The 14,711-nt window shown below is 32.4% G+C and overlaps 1 protein-coding gene across 1 annotated transcript; it reads left to right on the top strand.

Annotated features, from left to right (window-relative positions):
- Positions 1 to 10,773: 10,773 nt before the first annotated feature.
- On the top strand, positions 10,774 to 14,392 carry LOC127812125 (trifunctional UDP-glucose 4,6-dehydratase/UDP-4-keto-6-deoxy-D-glucose 3,5-epimerase/UDP-4-keto-L-rhamnose-reductase RHM1). The gene is made up of 3 exons (XM_052352453.1): positions 10,774 to 10,970; positions 11,948 to 13,534; positions 13,625 to 14,392. Exons 2-3 carry the CDS (start codon positions 11,960 to 11,962, stop codon positions 14,075 to 14,077), a joined length of 2,028 nt encoding a protein of 675 aa, XP_052208413.1. The 5' UTR covers positions 10,774 to 10,970; positions 11,948 to 11,959; the 3' UTR covers positions 14,078 to 14,392.
- Positions 14,393 to 14,711: the final 319 nt, after the last annotated feature.

Genomic DNA, 14,711 nt, shown 5'->3' with positions numbered 1-14,711 from the left:
TTATCCTTATTTCATTTGAATAATTTTCTAATTATATTTACACCCTCAAACATCAAATTTATCGAGATACTTAAAATCTCAAAACTTATAACTCAAAATTTCTCAATATGTATGATTTTCGGGAAGCCCTTACCATCATTTAGTCTTTTCAGACTACAACTTAACTTAATCGAAAAACCGTCTCTGATTTAATTTCTTTCAGCATCATAAATCTCGCCTCAAGACACTCGTCAAAAATATACCTTTATCCTCATGTATCTAAGCTCTAGGGCACTCTCTGCGACTGATTTGGTCACTTGTTGTCATTTTAAACATATTTTTTAATATTTTAAACTCACTTAAAATACGTGGCATCTTCACGAAAATATGGGGTATTATAATTCTCCTGAAGGCCCTTTTCCAAGCTTAACCCCAAGACAACACTGCATGCGTGGGAAAAGCATTGGGCTTCCATCAGAAAGGCATCCTTGCACGTGCATGTCATATGTCCTTGTCACTCCTATACCTATAAATAGCCATCAACCCCCTAGCTTTCGGGGCAAGAAAAGAAAGAGTAAGCAAGTAAGAAAGTAAGACAAGCTAAGCCAAACCAAAAGACAAGCCAAGCAACTCTCCCTTTGCACACAACATTCTCATACTTAACTGTTGCAACTTGCACTACACTATGACCTTGTTTGACTTAAGCACGGAGGGCCTATGCCGGAGAAATCCGTGTGTACCTCTTGATTACTTCTTGTCTTGTAAATCCATTCCTGAAATGGAGAATCGCCCAAGTCATCACAATATGCCTTATTCCTTCGATTCATCGACAGCTCTCTCGAATAGGGGATTGAGCTCTCTCCAGGGTCTCTAAACTAGTGAATCGAGTCCACCCTGTATGGCTTCCTTTCCTTCTAGTGATGGCAAATTCAATGGGAAGATCCACGGATGCCTTTAGCTCTTTCAACTGTTCGTTGAGATTCTTCAAAGTAAACAAATATTAATTGTTATATTATGACAATAACATCTTAAAACACAATATGCCGCTATGAAGTAATTTATAACAATTTTTGGCCATGTTTGTTGCCAAGAAGCAAAGTAATTTGAAAATTTGAAAATTAGAAGTACAAATTTAATATTTAAGAAATTGTATTTAAAAATATTGTATTTACTAAAAAAATAAAAAAAATGAAATAATATATAAATTTAATGAATAATCATATTTCCTGAGAAGAAACAAGAAAATTTAATTATTTAGAGCTTGTTTTGCTTTTATAATTCAAAGATAAATTGTAGATTAATTTGCTTCTCTCAAAAATAAATTGAATTTCACTTAAATTATGGAATTACTAGCTTTTTCGTTTCTTTAAAATTAAACAGAAATTTTGCTTAGGTTTAAGAATTGATTAAGGTAAGTGATTATATTTTTTTTTATTCATTTTTCCTTTTCAAATGATAAATTAACGTCACTTTTCTCCACTCGAAAAAGTTTAATAGTCTTATTTTTAATTAATTTGTAATAATAAAATCATGTGTAATTGGTTAAAATTAATTGGGAAATTACAGTTATTCTTTTCCTAACATATAAATCTAGTTTTCTTATTCGAAAAATAACGTCAAGCAGGGTTCTTGCTCGAAATTAAAATTGCAACAAAACTAAATATCTTAAATTATAAATTTTAACTAGATTTAGTGAATTCTTATCTTTAAATTATAAATATAAATTTAAAATAAAATAACGGAGTGTACAAATACCAATCGAGTACCCTTTTTATCTTACGACTATAAAGATGGAAATTTAAATAAAATATAAATACAAAATAAAGAGAAAGAGAAAGCGAAAGCCCTTGCCGGAACCCTACCGTCGGTGCTACCTACTCACCTGGCGGAGCATTTAATGGGTCGGTGCAGTGGCAATGGTAATTCATTTATGGGACATATAAGAGCAAGGGAATTTAAGAGTGGCCCCTCCAAAAATGAGTGGACTGCGATTGGCTTCGTGTTTGATGTATTGTTCAGAGGGTAGTAGTTGTTACCGACCGTTAGGGCACTAGTCGTTGCCCTCCTTTAGTCCAATTTTTGATATTTTTATAATATTTATATATTAATATATAAATACCATTAAAAAATTTATAACTAAATATCCAAATAGTATTCTTCGGATGACCCTCATTGCACGATTTTTGATGCTCGTACCCTCGATTACATCAGTCGAAGTAAATCGCAAGTTAAATTTTTAATTTTTGTGCAAGACGAGAATCGAACTTCTAACCCACTAAATTGACATTAGCATATTGTTTGTTAGATCGCTCAATCTATACCTTAGGAATAATATTTAAATAATATTCTTGTTTCCAATACATGCTCTTTACTTTTAATTTCTTTTTTTTTCTTTTTTTCTTTAGTATTGAATTATCTTTTTCTTCTTATTTTTATCCTTAAAAACTTAAAAACTCTACGTGTATAAAGTTAAGGTACATAATTTATTTATATTTTGGATCAAATAGCGAGGAATTTGCTATTTTTTTAACTTGAAGAATAAAAGATGTTACACTAATAGCTTTTTTCATTTATTAGATTGTACAAAGAGATAAAGACTAATTTTGAAAAATAATTTATATTGCAGCTTGAATCAATTTCATGTCTATCATTAGAGAGTCATTGATATGTCTTTATAAAGTATAATAAATATTCTTTAACTTGTCTTTTAGGGCCCAAATCAAGTAATTAGAGCATGATAAGATAGGATTCGCACCAGTAGGTCGTGAGTTTAATTTCTTGTCTTATACAGTGAGATAAAGACTTCACCTACGATTTACCTCATATGCTGAAATTAAAGGCACAAGCGACGAGAGATTGCACAATGGTAATAATCCTAATAAATACTCTTAATTTATCCCTAAAGACTTTTAAACCTTCAAGTAACTTTCAATAATAACGTTAAAAACTCATTTTTTTTAATTAAAATTTATTTATTGTTCGTTTCGATCCAATAAGATACTCTTTAAAGAAGTTAGAACTATAACTTTAAAGAAGTTAGAACTATAACCTCAATGAGGAACGCTTCTTCTATGATTAAAAGTAAGAGGTCTTTTTACCTCAAGTCCCTTTTTAATATTTCTATCAAACATATAAATTATAAATGTTACCTTTCATTTTGTGATTATGACTCAATTTTTTTTTTTTTTTTTGTTCTTGTTATGTTATTTAGATATTTAATTGTGATATTTGAGATAACACTTTGTATTAATATATTATATAGTTACATTAATGTAACTCATAATATAAATATTAATATCTAAGTGTCATCCTAAATATCAAAATTGAGTGTCCAAATACCATTTCCGCAAATACTTTTGGGATCCATTTAACCCACAATTTTTATTCATGGACTGGAATTTTACAAATGAAGAGGCACATCACCATCTAATGACATAGTTTTGTTCCATAAAAATAATAATGACTTACGTATAATAAATATATGTATTTTTTAATATTTAAATATTTTTATTAATCGATAATAAATATATTTTTATTTTTTAAACACATCACCAATTAATAATATTCTTTAGGTATTAAAAATAAAATACAATAAATATACCTTATTTAAAAATATTTTGAGAATCAAATATTTTCAAGAATATTCTCAAGAATCATGAATCCCAAAAATTTAAAAACTTCTCCCGTACCAAACATCTCCTTAATTGCTTTTTCTTTTCTTTTCTTTAGTATTGAATTATCTTTTTCTTATTCTTATTTTTATCCTTACGTGCATAAAGTTAAGGCACATAATTTATTTATATTTTGGATCAATTAGCAAGAATTTTTTTTTTTAAACTTGAAGAATAAAAGATATTACAGTAACATCATTTTTCATTTATTAGATTGTACAAAGAGATAAAGATTAATTTTTAAAAATAATCTATATTGTAGTTTTAATTAATTTCATGTCTATCGTTAGTGTGTGATTGGTACGTCTTTATAAAGTATAATAAATACTCTTAAGGTGAGGGTTTCACCATTTGAATAAATACTTTTAATTTATCCCCCAAAGACTTATCAAACCTCTAGATAAGTTTCAGTGATAACATAACATCGTAAGCTCATTTTTTTAATTAAATTTCGCTTATTAATGGTTTTGATCCAATAATATACTCTTTAAAGAAGATAGAACTATAACCTCAAAGAAGAAGAAGACTTCTTTCATGATTAAAAGTAAGAGCACTTTTTACCTCAATTCCCTTTTTAATATTTCTATCAAAGATATAAATTATGAATGTTACCTTTCATTTTGAGATTATGACTCAATTTTTTTTATTTTTTTATTATATTATTTGGATATTTAATTGTGATATTTGAGATAACACTTTACATTAATATATTATATAGTTATATTACGACTCGTTTGGCAAAACGATTTGATCTCTTATAAGCTATATAAACAGCTAATAAGTTGTTAAGAAAAGCTTGTGAGGTGTTTGAGTACACCTCGCTAGCGTTTAAATTAGGTAGGTTAAACGCTACTGTTACAGTGTTTTGCAAAAGTTATTGAGAGATAGCTTTTGCAAAACGCTAGTTATTTATAAATTGGGTTGACCAAGCATGTTACTATTTTACCCTCATTTTTTTGCTAATTTTCAATTATGCCCTTTTTCTTCAACCTCTGCCTCCCGTCGCCTTCTTTTTCAGCTCTTCCGACTACCACTGTCGACCACCGTCGTCACCCCCATCGACTGCTTCCTGACTGTCATTGCCTACATCGACTACCATTGGCAACATCGGTTGTTGCTCCCATCTCGTTGCTGGCTGCTGCTCCCATTGCTTCATTGGCCATCTGTCGCCCCTATCTCCTCCATTCGTGCTTCTCCTCGCTACTGTTGTTATAGTTGATCGAACTGTTATATATATATATATAATAGTAATAAAGATATATATAATACATATAATAATATTGTATTGATATATTTTTAATATTATATATAATTTATCAACATCTAATGATAAAATTTTATATTATTCAATAATATGTTTATTTTTATCTTTTTATCAAGTTGTAATAACTTATAAGCTCTTTCAAACCAAACATATAACTATTAACTAATAAATGAAAAACATATTTATCCAAATACATTATCAGTTTAAATGCTATCTAAGTTAAACGTTATAAATAGTTTAAACACTATCCAACTTAAAAGTTCTAAAAAAAAAAATCTAATCAAACTAAGCCTTAATGTAACGCATAATATAAATATCAGTATCTAAGTGTCACCCTAAATATAAAAAATGAGTGTCCAAATACCATTTCTGCAAATACTTTTCGGATCCATTTAACCCACGTTTTTTATTCATGGACTGGAATTTTACAAATGAAGAGGCACGTCACCATCTAATGACATAGTTTTGTTCAATAAAAATAATAATGACTTAGGTATAATAAATATATGTATTTTTTAATATTTAAATATTTTTATCAATCAATAATAAATATATTTTTATTTTTTAAACACATCACCAATTAATAAGATTCTTTAGGCATTGAAAATAAAATATAATAAATATACCTTATTTAAAAATAATATATATATATATATATATAAAGAGAGAGAGTGTGTGTGTGTGTGTACATATAGAGTTTTCTAACAAGTCTTAAGAGTTTGGTATGGGCCTAAACTCAAAGATAAAAGTCTAACATGTTTGGTATAGCCCTAAACTTAAAGATATAAGTCTTAAGAAGTTTGGTATGGGCCCAAACTTAAGATCTAAGTCTAACAAGTATGGTATGGGTTGAATTTGACCTAAATTTGACTCGTTCATAGACCTATTTATTCAAATAGTATCACACCATGTGGTACATGAACTAGAGTTAGTAAGAAAGATTGATTATTCTACCAGTAATCGTCTTCCACGTGATCTGTGTTAGAAGAAATGTGAAAAATAATTGTATTGAGTTATGTGAATAATAATATAGTTAAAATACAATATACTTAGAAAGGTAAAATATATATTTTAATTCTTGGTAACCTCCGTTTTTTTTTTTTTTTGTTATCTCAAAGACACGTCTAAACTCGTAATTTCAAATTAATTGCATCTTTAAATTTTTTTTATTATTTCAACTCCACCCATGAACTATATAATTTCGAGTCAATTGTACACCTCGACAAATTTGTTAAGAAAATTGAATTTCGGAATATAATTAAAACAATAAAAAGTTCAAAAATATAATTGACTCAAAATTACATAATTCAGTAATGTTTTTAAAAAAATTTGAATGTATAAATAAAAAAAGTATAAATATAAGAGTTAAAATATGTATTTGACCTATTTAGAAATAACTCTAAATAAGATAAAGATAATGTTAATCAATCTAACACACACTTGAAGTCTAAAAATAACTATAGAACAAAAATAAATTTAATCTGAATTAAGAGATAAGTGTAATTTAATCACAAACTTAAAACTATAAATATATCTAAAATGCTATTTGAACACCCATCTTCGTCATTTAAGTAACACTCGTATATTAATATAATAATATAATAATAAAATTATCGCTCTAAATTTTAAACTTGAATGTGAAAGGAAGTAACATATTCGTAACTCTCTCTCTCTCTCTCTCTCTATATATATATATGTATATATATATATATTACAGAATCCACAATCGTTTGGCAACAGGTGCCTACCTCCACCTGTACGCACATAAAAACAAAAAGAAATTAAGAGTGGGGCGCTGCCTAAATGAGGGGACTGCCGTTGGCTTCATGCCCCATTGTAAACTGGGGGTAGTAGTTGCTACCTACCATCCCAATTTATTTGCTATCTTCTTTCCCTCCAATAGGGTAGTACAATGTCTGTTTTTACCGTTTTGTCCCTCATATTTTCTATCAAAAATCCATTACTTTTATACACATAACAAAAAAAAAAAAAGTTATCACAGGCATGGTTCAACGACAAAGTACTTAAAGATTGAAATGAGCATCGAAAGTTAAAATTCTTGTTGAGACAAGGTCTTAAAGAAGTCCATAGAAAGAATAGTCGTTTCTCGAAAATCTATCCCCAAATTTATATAGACTGTGATCACATATAAATTTATCTAGAGGACGAACCAAGGGAAAATGCCACTCTCTCCTAGGATTAATCAAACAAAACTCGAAACCTAAGTTATCAAAATATATATAAGAAAATTTTTGAGAGCTAGACAGGTTTATATAGAATGGGGACTAAAAGATTAAAATACCCTTGTCCACATTGTATTGCACTTTTTTCAATGCAATGTGAGTAGGGGTATTTTAATATTTTAGCCCTCATTCTATAAGTCTGTTTGTCAAACTATATCTGACCTTATAGAAGAACTCATATATATATATATATATATTTTGGATCGAATAGAAATGCTATGGATTTGTTTTCTTTAAATTCAATAATATAAGGGTAGTTGGTATCTTTTCCCACATTAAGGGTGTTCATTGAATTTTATCATAAAATATTATTTTTATTTTTATTTTCTTTTAAGGATATTTTTGTAACTTTAGAACAATATGAAGGGTAAAAATGTGTATAAAATTATTCTTATGAAATGAAATTTCCATCCACTTTGTAGGGAATAACTATTCCCACATGTGACAAATGGACATCCTCTTAGAAACTGTTATTCTTTTTCAAAGTTGTAACCAAACATAACCTATTCACATTTCCATTCCCTTCATGCCATTTTAGCGGACCAGCGGAATATTCCAAAAAAAATAGCCTGTGGCGCTCTGCTCGAGGTTGAAAGTGACGAGGCAATGGTTTGATTTGATTTTAATTTTTATTAAAATTATAATTAAATCAAACTTAAATTTTTAAAATTAAAACTAAACCATTATTTATTAGTTTTAAAAATTAAAAAACATAACCAAATTATTTGATTTCAGTTCGATTTCGATTTTAACTATGACTTTTTTAGTTTAATCCATACCAACAAACAAAGATAAACTCTTATAAATAGTATTCATAAAAATTTTTGATAACTCCATAATAAATAAAGACAAACTCTAATAAAGTTATATTCTTCTCGTATAAAGTTACAAATTAACTTCAAACTTCTTGAATATAATTATTTAATTGAAAAAAATAAAATAATTTAAGATTAAGTTTTATTTTTACTTGTTAACTACTTTATAAATGTTAAATATTTTATATATTTGTAATGCATTAGTTAAAATACTTGTAAAAAAATACATTAGTCAATATATATATTATGTGTATATATAATATATTAAATAAATATATATATATTATATATATATGTATATTCGGTTTAGTTTGGTTCGGTTACCCACATATTCAGATCAGTTTCGATTTAGTTTTTGGTTTAGATTTAATAAAAATCATAATCAAACCATACCCATTGAAACAACGTTCGATTTTTTTCCAAACCAAACTATTATCTAGTCAAACGATTTTTAACTACGTTAACCGATTTAGTTTCGGTTCGATTCCCCACAATTTCGGTTGCAATTGCTATCCCTAGTGACGAGTTGTTCACGAGTGGCTCAACCCTCGACTTGAGTTTTGGGCTCCTTCAAGTTTGTTTTTTTGGTTAATTAAATTGACTTGAGCTTGATTTTTAAATTTAATAATAAACAACCTAAGTTTTATTTGGACCATATCTCTTGCGCCTCACTGTCTTGATTGAGAAATATTTTAATTATACACCTCACTGCTTTACGCTGTCTTATTGTCTTAAGTGAAAGGTATTTTTGTCATTTTAACTACATTATATAACCCAAGGTGTAGCCCAAAAAATACAAATAATTTTTCTATTTTATTTCAAGGATGCTCGGGTCATTTGAACTGATAAACAACCTTGTTAAGTGCTTGTTCGAGGTTTGTTCTAATATAATATGGTGTCTACAATTGAGAATTTTTAGTAATATCATTTATATTGCTCAAAATTTAATATATATTAAAATATAATAATTTTATTATCTTCTACATAAATGAACTTAAAAAAAAAAGTTCCGATTTAGAATTCATAACTAGACTCATTTCAAATTCGTTTAGATTTAAGATAATTGTAAAAATTAACTTGATTTTTAAAAAAATACATCGAGTACTATGTTGTAAATTTTTTTAATGTTAATTGACCTTAGTTAAATATTAAAAAACGATCAAACTACTCCTTTTTTTTTTTTTAAGATTTTCTCATCTTTTCTAATTTTTGTCTCTTTTCTTAATTTTTTTTCTCTATAATTTATTTTATTTTAGTAACAATGTCGATTGTTCACTGTGATGGCGACATTGTTCTTTCTCTTTTTGAATAATTTAGGGATCGTCAGACGATCACTGTTTATTTTTTTTTTTAAATAGTAAGAGAGAGGTATAAATTCAAAATAGAATATATAGAGAATAAAGGGGGAAAAAGTTTTTATTTAAAAATATACAAAATTATTATTATTTTTAAGGCTTAATACATAATTTAGTCCCTAAATTAATCAAAAAAATGACTTTAAGGATATCAACTAAATTGTGCTCACTATTCATCAAGGGACAAAATAATTTATACACTTTTAGTCCCTGACTTAACCGACGTTAACTGAGACGTTAACTTTGCCACGTCACGCTGCCACGTCACTTACACATCACTCTTCAGTATTGTCACATCACTACAGCTTAATGCATTTTTTAGTCCATGGACTAATAAAAAAAATGACTTTAAGGATATCAACTAAATTGTGCTCACTATTCATTTTTGGACAAAAAATTTGTATACACTTTTAGTCCCTGACTTAACCGATGTTAACTGAGACGTTAATTTTGGCTCATCATGCTGTCACGTCACTCATAATATCCACATCTATTGTCCATATTTTTATATAAAAAAAAAAAAAAAAACAACAACGTCTCCACAGTTGGGCTCTCCGACCATGGCCATGGAGAGGCTGGGTTCCTCGACCCAATCGTGACTAGGACCGGGAACCTAATGGTCGGGCGACTGGCCGCCATAGCTGTCAATTGTTGGGGGTCGGGGAACCCCAGAACCTTGGTCCCCAACCCCTAGCCGTTCCCTGATTGCTGGGTTTAGGGTCCCCGACCCTCAGTCGTTCCGAGGCGACCGGCAATGGCTGAATCGACGACGGGTGTAGAGGCAAGAGTGGTCCAAAATGAGGAAAGAGGGAGAAGTGGGAAAAATGGCTCTCTATGGCCGCCGGCAACCATGGCTGGGTGTGTGTTGAAGTTGTTTTTTTTTAATAAAAATATGGATAGCAGACATGAATATTATGAGTGACATGGTAGTGACGTGGCAGTGTGACGAGACAAAATTAACGTCTCAGTTAACGTCGGTTAAGTTATGGACTAAAAGTGTATAAAATTATTTTGTTTAGGGATGAATAGTGAGCACAATTTAGTTGAAATCCTTAAAGTCATTTTCTTTGTTAGTCCAGGGACTAAAAAATACATGAAGCCGTGGTGACGTGGCAGTGCTTAGGAGTGACGTGTCGATGACGTGGCAACGTGACGAGACAAAGTTAACGTCGGTTAAGTCAGGGACTAAAAGTGTATAAATTATTTTGTCTAGGGATGAATAGTGAGTACAATTTAATTGATATCTTTAAAGTTATTTTTTTGATTAGTGTAGGGATTAAATTATATATTAAGCCTATTTTTAAAATGTAAAGAGTAGCAGTTGTAATTGGGTGGAGTTAGGGGGGGAGCCACGAAGTAAATAATGGGAGCAAGGGAGGGCATTAAAGACATTTCGAAGCTTCTGATGGCGCTCCTTAACTGTCTCGTAATTCCTGTGTCCCAAGAAAAGGAGTGGATCTGGAATCAACTGCTTAAATTCTCCTCCCTGCTTCTCCGAAATCTTCGTGCTTTCTTATTCTTCTTCTTCTCCTTCTCCTCCTTCTACAAATCCTCCTATTCTCTCTCTTTGCCTCTCTAGTCTTCCCCTTTTCTTTCTCCAGTCTATTTCGTTCTCCCGATCGATATTGGTCTCAACGTAATTAGTAAGTAGATCCTCCCCGACGACACTGCAATCTCGCAATTTTCGTTTCTATCGTCATCTGCGGCTACGCAATTCATTTCCCCTTTTTCTTTGCATAGATCAAACTGCTTTTGATCTCCGCATTCTTCAATTAACGTAGATCTGCCAGGCAGAATGCATTCTTCCTGCTAACGTGGCTAGTGGCTTCGTTTCTTGCATTGATTTCAATTGTTTATAATGTCGGTGTTCTTCAGTTAGCGTAGATCTGTTGGGTCGACTGTGTTTTATTGGGTGGTGCTCAGCTGTTTTTTTTTTTTTTTTCTTAATCCACAGCCATTGCTCAATTTCATGTCGATCTGTTTCTGAACATGTCTTGAAATGGTTATGGCGTATTTTTTGTTTGGGGGGGTGTGTGTGTGTGAAAATACTTCCGTAGTTGGGAGTTTGATTGCCTTGGATTGGCTTTGAAGTTGAATGTGAGCACCGCTTGATCTATGCTAGTTGTGATCCTGATCCTATTGGGTTGTGCAAGACTAGCTGTTTCAAACCTTGATTTTTGCATTTTTAAATTATAATAAGAGTTTTCTGAATTCAATTGAAGTATCAAGAGTTGTGTATTGGAGTATTAATTTTGTGTACGTATGTCTGTCTCTGTGTGTGTTTACGCATTTTCATTCTAGTTTGTCATCTTGGATTTGAGCTGAGGAGAAAGGATAAGGAAATTGAATAAAAGAACAACTTTTAATAATTTTCTTTTCTTAACAAGGTTGTGTTAGGGATATGAGAAACAAACAGGTACTGAAGAACATAATTTATTTATTGTTTAATTACCTGAAAAGTAGGTGCAGTTAACAGATTACTCTTCAATTCATATTCCTCTTTCCTGACCAAACCATGTTGCGAAGATAGCATTGACGAGTTGGTTGTTGCAGTATTTTTTAGAACCCATGTTGTGTAGTTTATTGATCTGACTTTAATTTTGTAATTTGCATTATGCAGAGGTCGGGTGACATGGCTAAGCATACCCCCAAGAACATCCTCATTACTGGAGCTGCTGGGTTTATTGCATCTCATGTTGCTAACAGGCTTATTCGGAATTATCCTGAATACAAGATTGTTGTGCTCGACAAACTTGATTACTGTTCAAATCTTAAAAATCTAAATCCTTCTCGATCATCCCCCAACTTCAAGTTTGTTAAGGGGGACATTGCTAGTGCCGATCTTGTCAATTACCTCCTCATTACAGAATCCATTGACACGATAATGCATTTTGCAGCCCAGACCCATGTTGACAATTCCTTTGGTAACAGCTTTGAGTTCACCAAAAACAACATTTATGGTACTCATGTTCTTCTAGAGGCATGCAAAGTCACCGGACAGATCAAAAGGTTTATCCATGTCAGCACGGATGAGGTCTATGGGGAGACAGAAGAGGATGCTGTGGTTGGAAACCATGAAGCTTCTCAACTCCTTCCTACAAACCCTTACTCTGCTACCAAAGCTGGGGCAGAAATGCTTGTCATGGCTTATGGTAGATCATATGGGCTTCCGGTGATAACCACTCGAGGAAACAATGTATATGGCCCCAATCAATTCCCAGAAAAACTAATACCAAAGCTCATTCTCTTGGCCATGCAAGGGAAACAGCTTCCAATTCATGGCGATGGTTGTAACGTGAGGAGCTATCTTTACTGTGAGGATGTTGCCGAGGCTTTTGAAGTCATTCTACACAAGGGAGAAGTTGGTCATGTCTACAATATTGGGACAAATAAGGAAAGGAGGGTAATTGACGTTGCTCGGGATATATGCAAACTCTTTTCTGTGGACCCAGAAATAAGCATTAAGTTCGTGGACAACAGGCCATTTAACGATCAGAGGTACTTTCTTGATGATCAGAAGTTGAAGTCCTTGGGGTGGTCAGAGCGAACTGTATGGGAAGAGGGGTTGAAGAAGACCATGGATTGGTATACCAGTAACCCTGATTGGTGGGGAGATGTCTCTGGAGCATTAGTCCCTCATCCTAGAATGCTTATGATGCCAGGTGGAATTGAGAGAAGTTTTGATGGGGCTGAGAAATGCAATGATGGATCTTCTCAATTTTCAAATGCCCCTAACCAGAATCAAATGGTAGTATCAGTTCCCAAATGCAGTGGATCTCCTCTGAAACCGTCTTTGAAGTTCTTGATATATGGTAGGACGGGGTGGATTGGTGGTCTACTCGGGAAGTTGTGTGAGAAACAAGGAATATCTTATGAGTACGGAAGAGGGCGTCTGGAGGATCGCTCGCAGCTATTGACCGATATTCAGAATGTCAAACCCACCCATGTTTTCAATGCTGCCGGTGTGACTGGCAGACCCAATGTCGATTGGTGTGAAAGTCATAAAACTGAAACTATTCGCACTAATGTTGCTGGTACACTCAACCTAGCAGATGTTTGCAGAGAGCATGGACTTCTCATGATGAATTTTGCAACTGGCTGTATATTTGAATATGATGCTGGTCATCCTGAAGGCTCTGGCATAGGATTTAAGGAGGAAGATAAACCCAATTTTACTGGTTCTTTCTACTCAAAGACCAAGGCCATGGTAAGTTAGCATTCTGAAGTTTGTTCTGAAAAATTAATATTTATCGTTTTGTGCCTAATAAATCTCTTCCATGTTTGATTTTTCAACCAGGTTGAGGAGCTCCTGAAAGAATATGACAATGTCTGCACCCTCAGAGTCAGAATGCCCATATCTTCGGACCTCAATAATCCCCGCAACTTCATCACTAAAATTTCCCGTTACAACAAAGTGGTCAACATCCCGAATAGCATGACCATCTTGGATGAGCTCCTGCCAATTTCAATTGAGATGGCTAAGCGGAATCTCAAGGGCATATGGAACTTCACAAACCCTGGTGTTGTGAGTCACAACGAGATTCTGGAGATGTACAAGAAATATATTGATCCCCAGTTCAAGTGGGCCAATTTCACTCTGGAAGAGCAAGCCAAGGTGATAGTTGCCCCCAGAAGCAACAATGAGATGGACGCATCCAAGTTGAAGAGTGAATTCCCTGATTTGCTACCCATCAAAGAGTCATTGATCAAATATGTGTTCGAACCAAACAGGAAAACTGTTGCAGGGTAAGCGTTCTGGAGCTGTGAACCAGGCATTTAATGGGGCTGGCTTACTCCATGCATTTGCCATCAAGCAATTCTGTTTGAAGCTGCTTTACTTCCGCAGCTTCATTTCTATTATTGTCCTAAGTTATTCATGAAATTAGATAGTGATCCCGCTCAGCCTTTTAGCCAACAGTTTGGTTTTCACGAGCTTCTCTAATTTCCAGAGGGAAACTTATAAGTAGAGTCTCCATTTATTTGCGTCAGCAAGCATCTGCTAGCTTGCAGGATTTGCAACTTTTGGTTTCTCTGTTGTATGAATAAACATGCTATGTTCTTTCTATGTATTCTTTGATCGCTAGTTATTTTGGCATCTCCTCTATTTGACCTTTAATTTGGTTGAGACGATGGGAAGAAGAAAATGCCATGGAAGAATGCTATAACTTTGTATTGTGCACCGACTCCAAATAGATATTATCATTGTTGTAGGCTATCCAGGGATACTCTCATTTTATCAAACACATCTTTGGTCTATAAGACTCAGATGCCTTGGTTGATCACTAATACTAAATGACTCCTACAACCACACTAGAAAAGCTGTTTTCAAAACTCTCCCATGCTTAATGTTGAAGATTGCTCGAGCTTAGGAATATGACAAATAT

The sequence above is a fragment of the Diospyros lotus genome, chromosome 10 (assembly GCF_014633365.1).
Source record: "Diospyros lotus cultivar Yz01 chromosome 10, ASM1463336v1, whole genome shotgun sequence".
Lineage (NCBI taxonomy): Eukaryota > Viridiplantae > Streptophyta > Magnoliopsida > Ericales > Ebenaceae > Diospyros > Diospyros lotus.
Note: the sequence above shows the minus strand (reverse complement) of the source record. Positions and strands in the feature narration are given on the sequence as shown.